This window comes from Cnephaeus nilssonii (genome assembly GCF_951640355.1).
Source record: "Cnephaeus nilssonii genome assembly, chromosome: 15".
NCBI lineage: Eukaryota > Metazoa > Chordata > Mammalia > Chiroptera > Vespertilionidae > Cnephaeus > Cnephaeus nilssonii.
In genome coordinates this window covers 2,110,559-2,130,909 of record NC_137086.1, presented here as the reverse complement: position 1 = coordinate 2,130,909, position 20,351 = coordinate 2,110,559, and the positions used below count along the sequence as shown (strand labels likewise).

The 20,351-nt window shown below is 57.6% G+C and overlaps 1 protein-coding gene across 1 annotated transcript in view; it reads right to left on the bottom strand.

Annotated features, from left to right (window-relative positions):
• The window catches only part of GRHL1 (grainyhead like transcription factor 1), a 39,757-nt gene that overhangs the window by 4,201 nt on the left and 15,205 nt on the right, over positions 1-20,351 (bottom strand). Inside the window, exons 9-12 of the mRNA XM_079792715.1 lie at positions 6,688-6,846; positions 3,714-3,765; positions 2,428-2,567; positions 1,177-1,214 (exon numbers count right to left, since the gene is read on the bottom strand). Of these exons, the coding sequence (XP_079648841.1) occupies positions 1,177-1,214; positions 2,428-2,567; positions 3,714-3,765; positions 6,688-6,846 (389 nt within the window). The remainder of the gene's footprint in view (positions 1-1,176; positions 1,215-2,427; positions 2,568-3,713; positions 3,766-6,687; positions 6,847-20,351) is intronic.

Here is a 20,351-nt window from a genome sequence, read left to right as displayed (position 1 = left end):
GCTTCGAGCGGGATCAGCGCTTCAAGAACAGGGGCTGGTTTTAAACCCTCTGCCCCGGCTTCTGGAACCTCCGAGGCCTCCGACGACAGCACAGGGAGCGCCTAGGTCTGAGCACAGCAGCGGTGGAGGCCACGGCAGGCACCATGGGGGGGGGGGGGGGCTATGACGTGGCCCAGAGGGCCCTCACCACGGGGAGCACTGCGCAGGAGGCTGCCAGGGGGCAGTCAGGGCCCAGAGGCTCGGAGGTGCCCACGGCGGGGGGGGGGGGGGGGGGGGGGCGCGGCAACACCTCGACAGCTGCGCACACACCCAGCGCCCAGAGGGTCTGAGCCGTTCACCGTGCGGAGCAGGGTCCGGGGAGGAGGGAGGCACCGTGCCCGGAACAGCTGCCCGAGGTGGGGGAGCGCCAGGCCCCGGGGGTGGGGGGTGGGAGGTCATGTCGGAGGATCTGGGAGCCACTGGGGGCTTTGCCGGCGCAGGGACAAGCTGAGCAGACAAGTGACAGTGCTGGGCTACAGCTTACTGAGCAAAACTGGAAACCATGAGCCCACGCCGAGATAAACGAGGGCGAAGTTGAAAGTGTGATGAGGGAGGAGGGATTTACAAAGCTACAACGCGCCTTCCCCACAAAGCACTTACTGCAGAAGGAGAGGAGGCTGGTGACCCCCTGCATCGGGCATCAGTGGGCAGTGTGCCGCCCACAGGCCTCCCGGGGAAGGCTGCAGGCTCGGCCTTCCTGCCCAGGTGCACGATCTAGTCTAACCAGGAGGCGACACTGGGGGGCAGTCCACAGAACAACTGGAACCTTCCACGGTGTTGGCTCCGGGACCGAAGGAGAGATGGGCTCCGGACCGCGGGCGTGGAGGAATGACAGCTAAGTGCACCGCGTGGGTCCGCACTGGCCCCTTTCCACTGCCAAGGCCAGGCTGCAACGACGGCGGGGCCTGAGTGGGTGAGTGCCGACTGGGGCCGTGTCTCAGTGCCAAGGTCCTGTCTCGGGGGAGCGCGTCCTCGTCCCCGGATGCAGGAGACACACACCCAGTACTGAGGAATGACGGGTCACCCAGGTCAAACGGCTCAGGAAAACACGAGCTCTATCAGACTTGCAATTTTCTCCACGTTTGAGATGGTTTCAAAATAAAAAGAACTTAGAACAGAACAAAGCGTAAATCTTACCCTTCGCCCTCCAGTTCCTCCGCGGCGATGGAGAGGACCTACAAACAGAACAGTGGGTTGCTTTTCAAATCCCTGCTCACAACAGTTCAGACCACAAGTAAGTGATTCCTCAAGCGAACGCAGTCTTGACCCTGACCCAGCGAACACACCACCTTTCGCCTGTTTTTCATCGACAGATTCTTGGAGACATGCTGGACTCCTCCACCTCGGGGGCGGCAGCGAGCCTGGCCCCGTCGGGGCGAGGAAAGCAAGCGCTTGCTGGCCTGTGGCCGGCGCCGTCCCTGCCGGGCTGAGATGCCGGCTTTGGCACTGCGAGCCGCGGGTGACGTCGTCCCAACAGAGGCCGTGTGGCCACAAACACCTAACCTGTTTGTTACTTGACCCTTTTCAGAAAAAGTTTGCCAAAGCTTCTCGTTAGAACTGAATACACTGGCAATGGCTTTGCCCAAGACTCTACAAACCATGGGCCCGCACAAACCTAGATCTGTCTCCCACGTGCGCGCAGCCCGCCTCTCCCGTGTCCATCCGCGCTCAGTGGGAAAGCGCGCTCCACTCTGCTCACGCTCTCGCCACCAGCCTCTGGTGGCCGAGACACGGCTGTCTGTGCGCAATGGCGACCCAGTGCCTGACACCTTGCTCTTCGCGCACGAGGCTGCCTGGCCCCACGGACCCCTCTGGCTCTTCCCTCCCGTCCAGACCCACGGAAGTTAAATCCACGAGATCAAAGACTCGAACTCATGTGACTATTCTAGCGCCTTGTAAACGAGCTAAAATCAAAATAAACAGAACCTGGCCCTGGCCGGCTTGGCTCTGTGTATAGTGTTGGCTCGCGGACAGAAGAATCCCGGGTTCGATTCTGATCGAGGATACATACCTGAGGTGCAGGCTCGATCCGGCCCTGGTCCGGGCGTGTGTGGTAGGCAACCAATCGATGTGTCTCTCTCACATCGATGTTTCTCTCTCTGTGTCTCTCCCCGTCCCTTCCACTCTCTCTAAAAAATCAATGGAAAGTATCCTCGGGTGAGGATCACCAACCACCCCCCCCCCCCCCAGCGGATTTAGGTGACGGGTCTGGCACTGCGTCTCCAATGGCGCTCACACACCCCGTTCTGCGAGGACATCGCGTCACCCACGGACACTCCAAGAGCCGACCGGGCGCTGGCACGCCTCCCCTGTTTTGGCTTCTGTTTACAAAGCCTTCCTTCTGGCTGAGCCTCACGCCCCGCAGCCGCCCTGGGACCTGGTACGTACGTGAGCGCCCCGCTGCAGGTTGGCGAAGTGCACGTCGGGAATGAAGAGGACAGGCTGCGTGTCCAGGTCGACAAAGGGCTTGAAGACGGTGATGTCCATGCGTTTGTGAGTGGGGAGCAGCGGCACTTTGACGTCAGACACTGGAAAAGGGAGGACCCCCGTCAGCAGTGTGTGCACAGGCTGAGCGGCGAGCAGGCTCCTCAATGGTCAGAAGCTCCAACCGGGGCCCCGGGAGAGGCAGGCCCGTCCCGGACCCCGGAGGAAGCGGTATGTGAAGGAAGGAGTGTGCTGTTGGTGTTTCGCACACTAGAAGAACGTCTTATGGAAATCAGAGGGGAAAAGGCATCTTTACACACACACACACACACACACACACACACACACACACACACGCCCCGATCAGGAACAGACGCGAAGCAAAGCCTTGTCTGAAAGGCTCGAAGATCGAAGTGTATGGACAGAACTCAGGGGGATTCACCGTGGCTGCCGCATCGAGGAATTCACATTCTAACACGAGGCCTCTTCTAGCTCCGACACCCCTCCCTGCTCCTTCCCTTCAGCGAGGCTGAGGGCAACACGGTCTGCCTTCTCCTTTATGAGACTGCAGGGTCCCCCCGCCCCGCCCCGCCCCGGAGTCCTCGGCCACAGCTTTCCCAGCAGCAGCCGCTCCCGGGAGTGGCGTCGGGGCGCCCCGATGCCGCAGGGGCACCTGACTAGTGCGCCAAGGGGCAAATGTCTGCTGAGCGCTCCGCTCGGAGAACAGACGCAGCGCCACGCCCTGCGGAGGAAACTGCGGGCAAAGAGCAGCGTTTTCCCTCGTGGCGAGAGAGGGCTTGGGGAATGTGAATGTTGGTCACGTGAAAAAGAAAGGCTTCCCTGGCGAGATGTCCAAACTGAGGCTCTGCAGCTCCTGCAGATGTTAGGATACGGGACAGGAAAGCTGCTCATCTGGAACGAAGACACCCTGCGCTCTCCAGGGTGTTACTTTATTCTTAAAAACCCAGGCAAGTCCCCAGTGTGCATTCAGCTGTGCACCAGGGCTGCCACCAGCGACTGCGGGGACGGACAGCCGAAATGCGGGCAGAGCCAGGAGCCCTCCTGCGCCCCGGAGACCACCCCTGAGCCACCCTCGGCCTCGGCTGGTGGAGGAAGCCAGGCCTCCAACCACAGAGGGAAGCAGCCAGCGAGACTCCTGCGGAAAGCTCAGGCGCTCCGACAGGACAGGGGCTGAGCCCGGAGGCCCCACGCCTGCTCACAGCATTCACCGGAGCGGGTCAGGCACTTGCCTTTTCTTTTGCTCTGTTTTCGCTCTTCGTCCCTGATTTTCCGTTCTGCTCCCTGTAGGTCAAGGCAAGACAAGAGAAAACATGCTTCTGTTTATCTGATCCTCTCGGAAATATGTGACTCTCACCCGCAGCGGTGGGGTGGGGGTGGGGACAGCTCCTCTTGGAAATGGACCCATTGCCATCACGTTCCTGGAGCTATCACCGCAGTTTCCTCTAAAAAGCCTATTTTTAAGAAATATATTTTTATTGATTTCAGAGAGGAAGGGAGAGGGATAGAAACACCAGTGATGAGAGAGAATCATGGATCGGCTGCCTCCTGCCCACCCCACACTGGGAATGGAGCCCACAACCCAGGCATGTGCCCTGAGTGGGAATCGAACCGTGACCCCCTGGTTCACAGGTCGACGCTCAAGCCCTGAGCCACGCCCCCCGGGCTAAAAAGCCTCTTCTGAAAACCATGTTTAACTCTGCGGAATCACAGGAAACAGCAGCCACCCTCCCCAGCGGCTGTGCCAGCTGCATGCACAGCTGGTTAGCTCGCCGGCGTGTCACTGCCTTCAAAGACGCAGTGAGCCGTCACAGCCGCAGGGACCGGGACTCGGATGAGGGAGCAAGCTGACATGGGAAACAGTGTCAGTGACCGTTTCTCTCCTACGTCAGACCGGGCTGAGAGAGAGAGAGAGAGGAGCTCACAGAGACAGGAGCTCACAGAGACAGGAGCTCACAGAGACAGGAGCTCACAGAGACAGGAGTTCAGAGAGACAGGAGCTCACAGAGACAGGAGCTCAGAGAGAGGAGCTCACAGAGACAGGAGCTCAGAGAGAGAGAGGAGCTCAGAGAGAGACAGGAGCTCAGAGAGAGACAGGAGCTGAGAGAGAGGAGCTCACAGAGACAGGAGCTGCCAGACTTCCACTGGCCAGCCACCCAACTTCTGTCCCCATTTTCCTGAAAAAGCGCTACATTGTTGCCGTTTCTGAAAGGAGAGAAAGTTCTATTTGTCACACTAATTGAGCAACTCGTCGTAAAGCACTGATAACCCTTCTTGGGAGACCAACAACGTAAGCGCCTCTGAAGGGCCCCAGAAGGCGCCTTCGCGTTCGTGTCGGACGAAATGACCAGATTCGTAAGGCGTGAGAGCTGAGGAGCCGCAGCGGGGAAGGAGCGGGCCGGCACCAGCGACGGACTCGGACCTCGGAAAGCAGAGCATCGGAGGGCAGGAGGGATCTGCACAGAGAGGAGCAGGAAGAGCCTAGACGAGAAGCGGCGCCCTCAGCCGTGAGCAAGGACAGACCCGGGACCAGGACAGGGTGAGGTCACAGGGGCTGCATGTGGCCGAAAAGTCCAAAGACTGGAAATTAATGACATAAAACACACACAGAATATTCTCTTCTCGTGCAGGATTTTTACATGATCCATCACAGCCCTGAGATTAAAAACTGGGGATGATAAAAACAAAACAAAACAACAGAAACTGGGGATGAGAACATGCATAACTCCACCGTCCATGTCCCTGGGCACCGGCTACGATACACCGCTTATGACCACTCCTGTGTGCCAGGGGCTGGGCGCAGGACACGGCCACTCCCGCCTCCACGCAGGCCTCTGCTCCAGCAAGCCAGCACCCGGAGGGGTGTTTAGGGGACTTACAGAGGCAGCCACCGCCATGAAGGCCGAGGGACCCGGCAGAGCCTGCTTCTCACCGCCTGTGTGCGCCTCTCACACCGCACAGAGCTTACACCCAAGGCATGAACAGCACCGGACTCGGCCTGCACACCTGACAGGCTACCCAGGACCCGGACAGCATGCTGCCTTACATGTGACCAACATGCACACACACAGGCAGCAGCGACGCCGGAAGCTGGAATGTGGTGGTGTCTCAAACCACGCCCAGCGCTGCAACCTGGAGAACGGACACCTGCTGCACAGAGCCCACAGCTCACACTCACGCGGCAGAGAGCTCGAGTCTGCGCTTGGTGCGGCCGCTGCGTCAGACAGTAACTGGGCAATTCGTGACGGGCCCTGCGGCTCCGTTTCTAGGCCGGCCACCGACACAGCAGCTTCCTCCCAGAAGCCTGATTGGAACCCAACGTGTCAGGAGCAGGAGCCAGTCCTGTTCTTTCTCCTGGCAGCTGCCTGCAGTTTCTACCGCCTGACACGGAAAACTTCCGTCCGTGCTAACTCGTGCTGACGCCTCTAACACAGCAAAATTCAACGTGTGATCGTGGACAGCCTGTTGTGGTCTGAGTAAAAACACACCGAAATGGAGAAGGCATCTGGGAAGCAATTAGACAGGATACTTCTAAGTCTGCTGAGTCAGTAATTAAAAATGGGGCTTGCAGCTTGTATAACTTTGTTTCATTAACAGCAATTCATTTGAATTGTTCTTGTCATTTACAGAAGTGTAAGTTCACGCGGATTAGAAATAAAAATCATGGTCGTCACCAAAGGCAGTCTGAGACGGGGCTCTCAGAGCGCGGTACTGCCTACAAACCAGGAGGCTGAGGGGCCACCAAGGACGGAGCACAGCCCGGCGGGGCCCTGGTGTCCCCCGAATCTATCAGACATACCCAACAAACGCCACTGTCCCACCCGGCCGGGGTGCCTCTGTGCTTTAGCTTTGACCCATGAACCAGGAGGTCACAGTGTGATTCCTGGTCAGGGCACATGCCTTGGGGTTGCCGGTTAGATCCCCAGTAGGGGGTGTGCAGGAGGCAGCCAATCGATGATTCTCTCTCGTTGATGTTTCTATCTCTCTCCCTCTCCCTTCCTCTCTCTGAAATAAATAAAAACATATTTTTAGAAAAGTAATTTTCCATAAGAACAAGATTCTTCTCTTCCCTCCATAATGTGTCCCTGCACGGGAAACAGTGAGTGCCTGCCCCATTTCTATTCACAGCACAGCAGTCCGTGACACTGAGCTGGGACACGGGCAGGCCCTGCCCTCTCCCCGAGGCCGGGTCCCGCCGCGGCCCACCTTGTCGCAGAAGACCTTGATCTGGCAGTAGGCCCGGTGCACCGGCTTGTTGCTGCGGTTGTTGTAGCTGTAGGTGTCGATCTGGATGTTCAGCGGCAAGCCCTTCACGCCCTTCTGGGAGGAGAAGTCCGTGCTCAGGCAGTTCACAGAGATGAACACCTGCAAGGGAAGGCCCGTGAGCCACGGCCCGATGGCAACCGCGGCTCAGCCCGCGAGACCCGACGTCCCGGAAACGACCCGGCTGTTCTAAATGAGCGCGGCTTCTCACCGAAAAGAAGTTTTTAAAAAAGGGTTTATTTCAGAACCACCGTTGGTCAGAGCAACGGCAGACTCTAACGGGAAAGGCAGCGGGAGCTCTGACGTGCTGTCGGAACACGTATGTAACGTGGCACAGGGACGAGCTGTCACCTGGGTGTCACTTTAGAAGTCACCACAGCACAGGTTCCCCTGCAGCGGCCTGACGGCTTCATACGCCGCGCTGGGACCTGCCTGCGTGTCTGTCCGCTGAGGACAGCCGGCAGCGCCCGACGCCCGAATGTTCTGGGATTTGCTACATCAGGGGGTGACATCCTGAAAGTGGTACTGAGCGAGTCCCAGGCAAAGCTTCTTCGGCAAATGAACACGCTCCAATTTCCTCCTCTTTTTGTGACTCTGGATTCTAGCGTCCCGCACGTGGTCACCACGTTTTCTGAGCTCCTTTCAAGGAGACTTAGAATTCATTGCTGATGCGTGAGCACCACGCGGTGGATGTTACTGGAATGACAGTTTTTAAAAACCAGGCACATTCCACAGACCAGACCCTGGGCTGCGTTCCTCCCAGTCCACGGCCACAGCCCCTCGGCCCGAGCAACCAAGAGCAGATCTGCCTGGGGCTGTGGGCGCCTGGCTGCACCCAGGCCAGACAGGGAGCCGTGTGAGCTAGAAAAGGGGAGAGCCTACCGGAACGGGAGGTAAGAGAAGGGCGTGGGGAGAGGGCAGAGAGAAAGGAAAATCACAGCCCCGTGCCTGAGCATGCGCTCTGGAAAGTACACACACTGCCGAGGTAGAGCTTCATTCTCCCTCTGGTCTACACACGGCTCCTGAGCAGGACGAGACCAAACAGCCTAAAAGCTGAGCGCTCGTCCAAGCTGACAGGTTAGTCACCTCCATCCTGTCCCCCCACCAGCTCTCCGCGCCGTTCCCACAGCACCTTGGGGAGTGGGCTCCGCCTCCCGTCCCTGTGCCCGTCCTGCTCCCCCGTCCTGCTCCCCTCGGGGGCCCCCACGGGGCTCTGCCTCTCCACACGTCAATCCCACCTGCACCCAGGCCTGTGCCACGGGCCACAGCAGGGACACCCCTCCCTGAGCACTGATGCTCCAGACCGGGGCTGGCACGTCACACACGGGGTCTCCTTCCTTCCTCCCCACAGCCCGGAGAGGCAGGCCTGTCCTCGTTTACAAGGAAAGGGAGGGATTTTTAAATTGTCCCCCAGGTAGAGGGCATGGGGCTGGGGCTCATATTCAGGACGTTCCCCTCTACACCCTGCCTCTGTCCCAAACCAACTGAGTGTGTGTGTGTGAGTGTGTGTGTGTGTGTGTATGTGAGTGAGTGTGAGTGTATAAGTGTGAGAGTGTATGTGTGTATAAGTGTGTGAGTGTATGTGTGTGTGTGTGTGAGTGTGTGTGTGTGTATGTGTGTGTGTGTGGGTGTAAGTGTGAGTGTGAGAGTGTGTGTGTGTATATAAGTGTGAGTGTGAGAGTGTTGTGTGTGTGTGAGTGTGTATAAGTGTGAGTGTGAGAGTGTGTGTGAGTGTGTATAAGTGAGTGTGAGAGTGTGTGAGTGTGTATAAGTGTGAGTGTGTGTGTATGTGTGTGTGTGAGTGTGTGTGTGTGAGAGTGTGTGTGTGAGTGTGTGTGTGAGTGTGTGAGTGTGTGTGTGTGTGTGTGAGTGTATGTGTGTGTGAGTGTGAGAGTGTGTGTGTGTGTGTGTGTGAATCCTCACCAGAGGGTATTTTTTCCATTGCTTTTCAGAGAGAGTGGAGGGAGGGAGGAGGAAAAGAGGGGGAGAGAGAAAAACATTGACGTGAGAGACAGATCGACTGGTTGCCTCCTGCATGCGCCCCAGCCGGGGCCGGGGATTGAACCTGCAGCCCCTCGGGCCAGCACACTGGCCAGGACCCAAATCAACTTTTTATCCCAACCCCCTGGCTTTTCTTCACCACCTGAAACGCCTGCCATTTCCCCACGTCACGTCCTAGGTCCCCGACGGGACTGTCCATGCGTGGTGGGCCGGGCCCACGTCCTCTGCCGTGTGCCTCTGAGCACAGTGCTGACCTCAGACGCCCTGGCTTGCCCACTGTGACTTTCCTTTCCATTCAACTCGTTTTTAGAAAACAAGTAAACTGATTTAACTTTTAAATACCTAAATCCAGATATATAGGCAGAAAGTGGTACACATGAATTTCAAACCCATTACAGAAACTTAGTGCTCCGACTGTATTTTTGGGAAACACTTCATATACGATCCATAAATTCAAGTTAAGGCGGCAGTCTATGGGACAGAGGAGAGAAAGACAACGCAGACAGAACACCACAGACAGAACGGCAGACAGAAAGACAGTCTCTGAACCAGTGGAGCAGAGAGAGGAACCCACCCACCGGATTCTTCACCTCACAGCCAGGGGGAACCCTGCCTTTTTCCTGTCACCTGACCCAGGGCTCACTCCCTAAGCAACGTGTTCTTCCCCTTTGTGCTCAGGATCCCCACTTCCCACAGGTGACCTCCTGAGAAGACACCGGTGTCATTCACCCCTCCGGGGACCAGGGTCCGTTCCAGGGAGACGCTCAGCATGCAGGAGCCTTGGTTTAGGAAGGGGACGAGCCCCGGTCAGGAGCACCCAAAACAGACGAGGGGCGAGCGTGGGAACGCAGGCATGCTCTCCTTTGGTCCTGGGCGGCAGCAGCAGCCGGGGTGCTGTTCCCAGGCGGTACCCCTGCGCACCGGCTCTGCCCAGAGCAGCCCCGAAGGAGCGGGGCAACAGGCCACGTCACCAAGTCTGGGCAAAACAAACATCCGGACCATTCTCACCATGTAGAGCGATGCTCTCTATAATGTGATTCCGGAAACCCTAGTATCTCCCACAGAGGGTGGGAAAGAGGCAGAAAGTATGCTGGAGCCCTGGCCGGGAGAGGGGGAGGGAGGGGGGGGGGGCTCAGTTGGTAGGAGCGGCGTCCCGATGCGCCAAGGTTGCCGGTGTGATCTCTGGTGAGGGCACAGGCAAGAAGCAGCCAGTGAATGCGTGAGTAAGTGGAACAACAAATTGACATCTCTCTCTCGCCCCTTCCTCTCTAAAAATCAATCAATAAAAACTTTTTAAAAGGCATTATGACACATTCAACTCCTTGTCTATAAAACACACGTGTATGCCTTCTCCCTCCCTCCCCCTCCTCCCCTCCCCCTCCCTACTTCTGAAGCCTGAGGGAGGCTGAATGACACAGCGCCTCCTCTCCAGAAGGATGCAGAGACCTCGAAGCCCTCAAAGGTGATGCCCCTTCTGTTTTCATCCTTCCTCGCCATGGATTTTGAGGAAAAGTCTCAAAAGATGAGTACCTCCCGTTCCCGCCCCACATCACCTGGAGCGCAGAAGTAACCGCTCCGCAGGGTTCCTGCTCGGTGTCGCCCTTTTGCCTAAGACCGTCCTCATTCCTGACCCAGAGTTCCTGCACTTACAACTTTCCAAAGGAATGAATTTGTTTTCAAATCTCAGCTTGCAAATGAGAGGAAAACAAGGAAATAAAGATTTACATGACCAAAGGATTACGTTGTATGGATTTTCTTTGTCCCAATGCTCACAAGCAGAGCCAACAAGAACAAAGACCCGATGCATGTGCCCTCACCAGAGATCAAACCGGCAACCTTGGCGCATCGGGACGAAGCTCCTACCAACTGAGCCCCGCCCCCCCACCCGCCCCCCGGCCAGGAGGCACATGGCAGCCACACATGCTGTGCACACGGCTGGCTGCTCTGCACACGCCTCCTCCTCAAAGGGGAGCACGGAGGGGGAGAAAGACGCGAGAAAACAGTGTGTCCACAACACAGGTCGCCAGCAAAGCGAAAGCAACTGAGAACCAGTGCGATCGATCACCCCTCAGCTCCCTGCTCACAGACCGAGGCTGAACCCGTGCCACGTGCTGACTGTGTCCGCGGACAGCAGCAGTCCGATCCCGGAGCTTTAGCCGGTCAACTCCACTTGGGGGGAAATCACAGAAGTGTTGTTCACCATCTCACCCACAGAAAGAGAGCATGAACAAAGCACCTGGAGCCCGGGCTGGCTGCTCAGTGGTTAGAGCGGCGGCCTGTGGACAGAGGAGTCTCAGGTTCGATTCCTGATCAAGGGCATGTAAGCTCGGTTGCAGTTTCCCCAGCCCTGGTAAGGGTGCATGCGTGAGACAACTAATTGAGATGTCTTTCTCACATCAATGTTTCTCTCCCTCTCCCCCCTCCCCCCTCCCTCCCACTCCCTGGAAATCATTGGGAAAAATATCCTCAGGCGAGGATTAAAAACAAACAAAAACAAAGCACTTGGAATTTGTCAGTCAAGTTACCAAAATTACAAGTAGTTGAGTCAGAAGCTAAATGATGACCCTGACTCACTCGTGTGCACAAGCCTAGGTTATTGTTCATGAACTCACTGGAAGGCTGTTCCTTTAAAAATGTATCAGGACAGTAGCAGCCGTGCTATGTCCGTGTACAAGAGAAGAACCCAACATCCAAAGAATACAGTCTTAATTTGTTTCCCCACTGCGAGATTAAGGTAGAATTTTGCATGTTTTCATAACATTGCTACTATAATACTGAAAATGACTTCTTTTGACTTCCATAATATGGTTTTTTCAATAAGTAGAATAAAAATTATTTCAAAATGTGACCCTTTAGCCTACCTGGTGTGGCTCAGTGGTTGAACGTCGACCTAAGAACCAGGAGGTCACGGTTCGATTCCCAGTCAGGGCACAGGCCCGGGTTGCGGGCTTGATCCCCAGTGTGGAGCGTGCAGGAGGCAGCCGATCCATGATTCTCTCTCATCATGGATGTTTCTGTCTCTCTCTCCCTCTCCCTTCCTCTCTGAAATCAATAAAATATATATTTCTTTAAATGTGAACCTTTAGACCCTCTAAGAATATGAACCACCCTTATGACAGTTTGGGTAAACTTCCTTTTTGATTGATTTTTTCTGAAGGGACGAAGTGTCCTTCTTAAGGGACCTGGTTTGTAAACTGAATAGAGGAACAGGTGCTTCGCTCCTAAGGGTGGCAGCCCCTGAGCCCCCACTGCAGGTGAAGGGCCCCACTCCCCCACGCCGCCGCGGTCGGGGGCAGGGACCGATGAGCGCCCGGACACGCCACCCGTGCATCACCTGTCACTGCCACCTGCCGTCCCTGATGGCAGCGGCTGTGTTACTTCACTTCTTACATTTCTTCCAGTGTTCAGTACATTTCCCCCAATGCCGAGGACCAAAGGTGCTGAATTAAATGCTGGTAATAAGAGACAGGAAAAGGATGGCTATAAAAAGTCTACATATTGCCCTGGCCGGTGTGGCTCAGTGGATAGAGCGTCAGCCTGCAGACTCAAGGGTCCCAGGTTCGATTCCGGTCAGGGGCATGTACCTTGGTTGCGGGCATGTCCCCAGTAGGGGGTGTGCAGGAGGCCGCTGATCAATGTTTCTCTCTCATTCATGTTTCTAACTCTCTATCCCTCTCCCTTCCTCTCTGTAAAAAATCAATAATATATATACATACATATATTTTTTTTAAAAGTCTACATATTATCTCCGAGTATTTTTAAATGCTTTTATTGATTTTTAGAGTGAGAAGGAGGGAGAGGGATAGAGAGAAACAGAGATGAAAGAGAAACATCACTAATCGGCTGCACGCCCCCTACTGGGGACCAAACCAGCAACCTCTTCAGAGCCTTTGCTATGGCCTGTATCCTTACACAGAGAGTAAAACCTCTTCTGAGGACAGGCTTTATGTTTGAACATTTTTTATTCTCAGTGAGAAGTGCAGTGAACAATTTGCTGAATGAATGTATAGTTAAGGAAGTCAACTCCTTGCAACATGACTTAAGCCAGTCCTTCCACATAGTTGCAACAGATTAATTTCCTTGCATACAATTTCCTATAAAGATGTTAGAAATTAGTTAAATTGATCAATAACGACAGAAAGACACATACACCGATGACGGAGACAAAGCCAGGCCCCGTGTCTCCCGCTCTAAGCTCAGCGCTCTCGAACCCACACAAAAGCAGCAGCCAACGCACAAGCTGTCAGTGAAGCAGGGAAATGGGAAGGAACCTCCCCCCCTCAGCTGTGAGCGGGAGGGTGTGTCTGACTGTGAGGCATGAAGGGAAAGGTCCTATATTTCAAATGGAGGAGAGAGTGTCTGTCACGTTCCTGTCTAACTTCACTGAAGTCACAGGTTCAGGTGACGGCGAGACCTCACAGAGATGGAGGAGACGTCTCGGTACAGGCCCAGTGCCGGGGAGTCCTCAGCATTTTAACCATTTGGCATTAAATTTGACTTGGTGACATGCAGATATAATAGCCATAATCTCACCCCTAGAATGTAACTGATCTACGGTGAAAGTAGAAACCCTAGAACAAATTTTAATTTTTGTCTTCTGCATCAGTCAAAAAGGTCACTTAACCACTTCTGAGTAGCTCTTCTCAGTCAGAAACCTCCTGAGGAATGAAAAACATGAGGTCGGTAACAGTTTCTTCTCCCCCAAATCCACCACCATGAGGTGAACAGAAGGAAATCACCAGTTTCCAATGTTATATGAAGTGATAATGTCAACGGCAGCCCATGGGAAGGAGCTTTTTTAATGTTATTTTTATTATTATTATTGGTTTCAGAGAGGAAGGGAGAGGGGGAGAGAGAGAAACATCCATGATGAGAGAGAATCATTGATTGGCTGCTTCCTGCACGCCCCACACTGGGGATTGAGCCTGCAACCTGGGCCTGTGCCCTGACCGGGAATCGAACTGGGACCTCCTGGTTCAGAGGTCGACGCTCAGCTCCTGAGCCATGCCGGCCGGGTGGTGGGACACAGTTTAAGAACTCAAGATCCAACTCTTGGCTGCAGTCTCCCGGGACAAGAGCAGTGAATGTGCACTGCACAGCACACACCAAATCCTCATCAGTATGCCTCCCCCGCCCCCACCACAAAGTCACCCCCGGTCACATCAGTCCTGTAGGAGCCGTGTGCTTACTGTCTCACGGGCCTGATTCATGAATTAAGCCCCACGGATACCAAGGCTGAGTCAGACACTCAGGAGGAGGATCCAGTTTCGCACTAACTCATCGGACAATCCGAGGGGTCACACCTCCCGCGGCTCCGATGGCGGGAGGTGATTAAGAAACCCCACCGCATCCCTCGCTGGTTTGGCTCCGTGGACAGAGCGTCGGCCTGCGGACTGACGGGGTTCGATTCCAATCAAGGGCACATGCCCGGGTTGCGGGCTCAATCCCCAGTAGGGGGCGTGCAGGAGGCAGCCAGTGATTCTCTCTCATCGTCGATGTTTCTCTCTCTCTCTTCCTCTCTGAAATCAGTGAAAATGTATCAGAAAGGGAACAGCAGCCCCACCCCAGAGAGATGTCAGCGTGGACTAACGCCTTCAGGTGTGCGACTAGGACTTGGGCCACTTCCCACAGGACCCAGTGACTGGCCACAAAGGGAAGATAAGGAACTGGCGGGGGGGGGGGGGGGGGGGGGGCGCGGAGGCGGAGAGGGTGTGGGAAAGGCAGAGCACTAACTCGCAATCTTCTCACATCGCCGTGGGGCGTTTCCCTGAAGAAGAAACCAGGATGGAGTCATGGCCCTCGCTGTTGCCACAGCGCCGCCTGCCCACACGGCCCCGCCCTCCCCCCCCCCCCCCCCCCCCCCCCGGTTTCTGCCGGGCTGCACAGCCAGGGAGAGGCCCAGCGAGAGGGCGGCGAGGAGGGGCAGACACTGACTGGCTGGCGCGGAGGCCCTGCGGCGGCCCTCCCTGGCACACCCGGTGAGCAGCCTGGTGAACTTAAGGACACTTGGCAGACGCAGGGACTGGCACCTGTTGGCCCCATAAGGATAATGTTTGCTCTGAAATATGCAGACCTGAGCAGGTGTGACACGGCCAGCACAGGCCACATTCCAGCATCCCAGCCCCGAAGGGACGGGGAGCACCTGGGTCACCCGGGGACTCGCAGGCACGCCGACTTCCCATCAAAACCTCCACGTACGAGAGGTTTCCCACGCTAAAGAAGCGAAGGAAAAGCCCGAAACGGGTGGTGAAGGGAGAGTTTGCTTACATTTCTACTGAAAGGTCTGCGGTCGCGCGCACAGGGGAGGTGCCCAGGAGACCTGCCGTCCGCCCGCCCGCACAGCCCGGCTCCTCCGTTCCGGGGACCTTCAGTTTTTACGGAAACTGTCGGGCCGGAGGCAGACCTCTGGGTGTAGCTCACAAGCAGCCAAACTGGTTGAAATGACAGATTCAGAAAGCCGCTCGGAGGGCATTTCCAGGAAGGACGAGAGGAGGGTAACGTGACAAGCTGTCAGGGACCGCGCTCCACAGAGCAGCTATTGTCTGACAGTGGCGGGTGGAGGAAGGAGAAAAATATCACACAAAAAAAGAATGAAAAGAGAATCCCAGTGACAGCGCAGGTCGTGGCTGAATGGACAGGGCGCCTCCCCCGTTTCACAAGACGCAGGTTTCACTCCCGCCCAGGCCTGCTTCCTGCCCGGCCAACCAGCGGCCCTCGCCCTCGGGCTGAGCGGAGACAAATGGGCGCTATTGTTGCCTCGAGCCTGAGGCTCCCGGATTCAGCGCATTTATTTTACGTCTGGTCTGGACGAACCTCCTGTGCAGACAGGCGAGTATATTCTCTGTGAAGTGCTTTAACACCAACGTCTAACAAATCCTGCTAAGAGTTCCAAGGAGAAACTTCCTCGCCATCAGAACTGGAGGAGATTTTTCAATTTCCAAGTAGAGCGTATATTCCATCCCGGCTGAGGAGAGGCCTTCTCCACAAATTTCCCATCAAGAAAAACGTCCTGCCATTTCCAATACAGACCTAACTTATTCCTAGGAGGAACACGACTATCGTTCGGGCACCAAGTTAGTGTCTTATTCTTCACGTTGATAAATATGTTTTCTCAAACTGCGCGCGGGGAAACCCAGGAGTGGAATGAATGTCATTCCGGAAGCCTCCAGCGCCCCCTGAGCGTCCGTCGAGGGGTCAAGGACGGGACCCGGGCCGTCCAGCTCAGCAAGGAGCCGCGCCTGCCTCGCCGTGCCCCGTCTCTCCTCCTGGGTTTAAAGGAACAGAGCTCCCAGACTTCTCTTCCACCTGGGCAGGGAGGACACGCTGTTGTTTAAATCCCCTGCCCCCACTTAACTGCATTACAAGATGCCTGACTCACCGCCTCCCTCCCCCTCGCAGTCACTGGGAGCTTCAGGCTGGAGACCAACCAGACCTGCCCCTGCCTCATGCACCCGGACAGGCCACGCCGCGTCCACGGGCGCTTGGCTGATGCCTCCCGACGGAATCCTGTAAAGGCAAGCGATGCGCTAGGTCCAAGCCAACCGAGACCTCCGCTCACAAGGAACTCCAGATGGTACGAGTAGACAAGACAGCAAACTGCTGTTCAGCTCGCAACCTGCATCCCACACGCACACACAGGACATCTTCGGTTCCAGTCAGCGACCTACCCACCGACCGAATGAGCCCTGGGAGCCCCAGCCACCCCGCAGCGACCCACCCCTCAGAGACCCACCCCTCATCCACCCACCCCGCAAAGGCTCCATCCAGACCCCGCCCGCCAGTGGCGAAGCTTCTGGGGCCCAGAGGCTCCCTACTCCAGTCCCTTTTCTTCTGAAACAAGCGCCTCGGCGACACCTAAGACCTGGGGCTCAGGAACCAGCTTCTGAGTGGCTGCGGGCGGGAGTCCCTTCCCAGAGCTGACAGAGCAGAATGAAAGGGGGAGAGTGCTCTCTGACGGGCTGGCCCTCTGGGGACAGGCGCTCTGGTTTTGTCGCATCTCTGCCTGCCCCTCCCCTCGCCAGGGCCAAGCACCACGCGGAAGGCAGAGAGCTAGAGGAGCCAGGAGGACACAGTGGGAACTGGCTGTCAGCCGCCCGTCTGCCACCAAGCCCGGCCCTCGGACAGAGCTCCCTGCTGAGGGCTGGGCAGGAAGGGCAAGCTGCTCCTCTGGGTTGCGGAGAAGACCCCCATCTAGCTCCTCGGAGGGGCGGATGGTGGGATGGATAGAGGGGCGGATGGTGGGATGGATGGAGGGACGGATGGAGGGGCGGATGGAGGGACGGATGGAGGGGCGGATGGAGGGATGGACGGAGGGGCGGATGGTGGGATGGACGGAGGGGCGGATGGTGGGACAGATGGAGGGGCGGATGGTGGGATGGATGGTGGGACAGATGGAGGGGCGGATGGTGGGACGGATGGTGGGGCGGATGGAGGGGCGGATGGTGGGACGGATGGAGGGGCGGATGGTGGGATGGATGGTGGGACGGATGGTGGGACGGATGGTGGGACGGATGGAGGGGCGGATGGTGGGACGGATGATGGGACGGATGATGGGACGGATGGTGGGACGGATGGAGGAGCGGATGGTGGGGCGGATGGTGGGACGGATGGAGGGACGGATGGAGGGACGGATGGAGGGGCGGATGGTGGGACGGATGGAGGGACGGATGGAGGGATGGATGGAGGGGCGGATGGTGGGACGGATGGTGGGACGGATGGAGGGGCGGATGGAGGGGCGGATGGAGGGGCGGATGGTGGGACGGATGGAGGGGCGGATGGAGGGGCGGATGGAGGGGCGGATGGAGGGACGGATGGAGGGGCGGATGGTGGGACGGATGGAGGGGCGGATGGAGGGACGGATGGAGGGGAGGATGGAGGGGCGGATGGTGGGACGGATGGAGGGGCGGATGGAGGGGCGGATGGAGGGACGGATGGAGGGGAGGATGGAGGGGCGGATGGTGGGACGGATGGAGGGACGGATGGAGGGGCGGATGGAGGGGCGGATGGAGGGACGGATGGAGGGACGGATGGAGGGGCGGATGGAGGGACGGATGGAGGGGAGGATGGAGGGGCGGATGGAGGGACGGATGGTGGGACGGATGGAGGGACGGATGGAGGGGCGGATGGAGGGGCGGATGGAGGGACGGATGGTGGGACGGATGGTGGGACGGATGGAGGGACGGATGGAGGGACGGATGGAGGGGCGGATGGTGGGACGGATGGTGGGACGGATGGAGGGACGGATGGTGGGACGGATGGAGGGGCGGATGGAGGGGCGGATGGTGGGGCGGATGGTGGGGCGGATGGAGGGACGGATGGAGGGACGGATGGTGGGACGGATGGAGGGGCGGATGGAGGGGCGGATGGTGGGGCGGATGGAGGGGCGGATGGAGGGGCGGATGGTGGGACGGATGGAGGGACGGATGGAGGGACGGATGGAGGGGAGGATGGTGGGACGGATGGTGGGACGGATGGAGGGGCGGATGGAGGGGCGGATGGAGGGGCGGATGGAGGGACGGATGGAGGGGCGGATGGTGGGACGGATGGAGGGACGGATGGAGGGACGGATGGTGGGACGGATGGAGGGACGGATGGAGGGACGGATAGAGGGGAGGATGGTGGGACGGATGGTGGGACGGATGGAGGGGCGGATGGTGGGACGGATGGAGGGACGGATGGTGGGACGGATGGAGGGACGGATGGAGGGACGGATGGAGGGACGGATGGAGGGGCGGATGGAGGGACGGATGGTGGGACGGATGGAGGGACGGATGGAGGGACGGATGGTGGGACGGATGGAGGGACGGATGGTGGGACGGATGGAGGGACGGATGGAGGGACGGATGGAGGGACGGATGGAGGGGAGGATGGTGGGACGGATGGTGGGACGGATGGAGGGGCGGATGGAGGGGCGGATGGAGGGACGGATGGAGGGGCGGATGGTGGGACGGATGGAGGGACGGATGGTGGGACGGATGGAGGGGCGGATGGTGGGACGGATGGTGGGACGGATGGAGGGAGGGGCGGATGGTGGGACGGATGGCGCGGGAGCCCCAGGAGCGTCAATGTTGGGACAGGCTGTGTGCATGGCAGCTGCATGGGGTCTGGCCTGAGGCCTGAGACGTCTCTATGGGAAAGCCATGGGGTAGTTCATACCCCGGGTCAGCACATCTTTGAAAGGTCTGCTTAACCCTGCGGAGGTCACGCTGCACGTGGGTCAGAGAGACTGCGCCTTGCTGTGAGCCGTGGCCACACAGCTGGTGGACTGTGATCAAGCATGTTCCAGTGCCGCCCGGTGGGGTGACAGGGCTCCCTCCGACGTGGCTGCCCAGGTCTCACTTGATCCCACACAACTGTGCTTTGGTCTCCAATTCCCACTCCTCTGAAGTTCAACGTCACTCGTCCAACCACCACAGAAAGTGCCCTCTCGGTAGCAGGGTGCCCTCCCCGAGGGGTTTCCCTGTCCCCCTCGGCGCTGCTCCCCTGGTGAGGAGCGCTTTACATACCCTCCCGGCAGACCCGTCTCTCCCTTCAAGGCCCAGGTCCCGCCGCCCTGGGCGGCCGCATTCCGATGACCTCGCAGCCACACGCTCCCACCTGGAGCCCCAGCGCTTCTGTGGGCGCAGAGCAGGGGACTGCCCGCTAAGTGTGAGCACAGACGAGGCCTTACACAGCGCCCGCACTAACAGCCAGCCAAAGGGGTTCGTGCCCTCTCCGTGACTGGTTTTCCTCTATTTAGCTTAAATTCTTGTAATGTTTTTATTGATCTCAGAGAGAAGGGAGAGGGAGAGAGAAACACATCAGAGAGAATCATGGATCAGCTGCCTCCTGCACGCCCTGCACTGGGGATCAAGTCCACAACCCGGGCCTGTGCCCTGAGCGGTTATCGAGCCGTGGCCTCCTGGTTCACAGGTCGACGCTCAACCCCTGAGCCCCGCCGGCCGGGCTCCTCTATTTACTTCAGATCTCGAGGCTTTGGGGAGGCCCTCACTTCATATCGCTACCAAACCTCAACCCTGTTGTGAGCTCTTAGATGTAAGTCCCCGGCTCAGGTTTTACTCATCCTTAGTTCCCTTTAAACGGAAGTGGGAGGGGGAGGGGAATGCCACCCATCTCCAATAAACCCTCGTGGTTGTGGGGGGAGAAGAACTGGAGTTGAGAATCAACAAACGGATCCTAAATTAGAAGAAGAAAGCGGATGCTTTCAGAAATAAAGTGAAAAACCCTACAGGATTCTGCATGCCCATGTGCTCCCTCTAGGTGCCCTAAGGCACCAATTACCGTAAGTGTAAAAGCAGCCAACATCAGCCTGGCCGGGGAAAGCAGGAGCCACAGCCTTCACTGACAGGAGCCTGCCACCAGCTTCCAAAGCAGCGGCCTCATTAAGAAACGGCACCACCATGGGAGTCAGCGCCGGGGGTCTGGGCGGACATGGAACCGGGGTGAGCCACGCCAATTAACAGTGCGATTAAGGGCACGCCCCCACACTGTTTCTCTTCCACACAAACACGAGGCCTTCCAAATACCAGGAGCCATCAACTCCACCCGTCACTGTCCCCGGCTTCCAGGCCTCCCCCGAGTGACACAGCAAACAGACAGCACCCGCC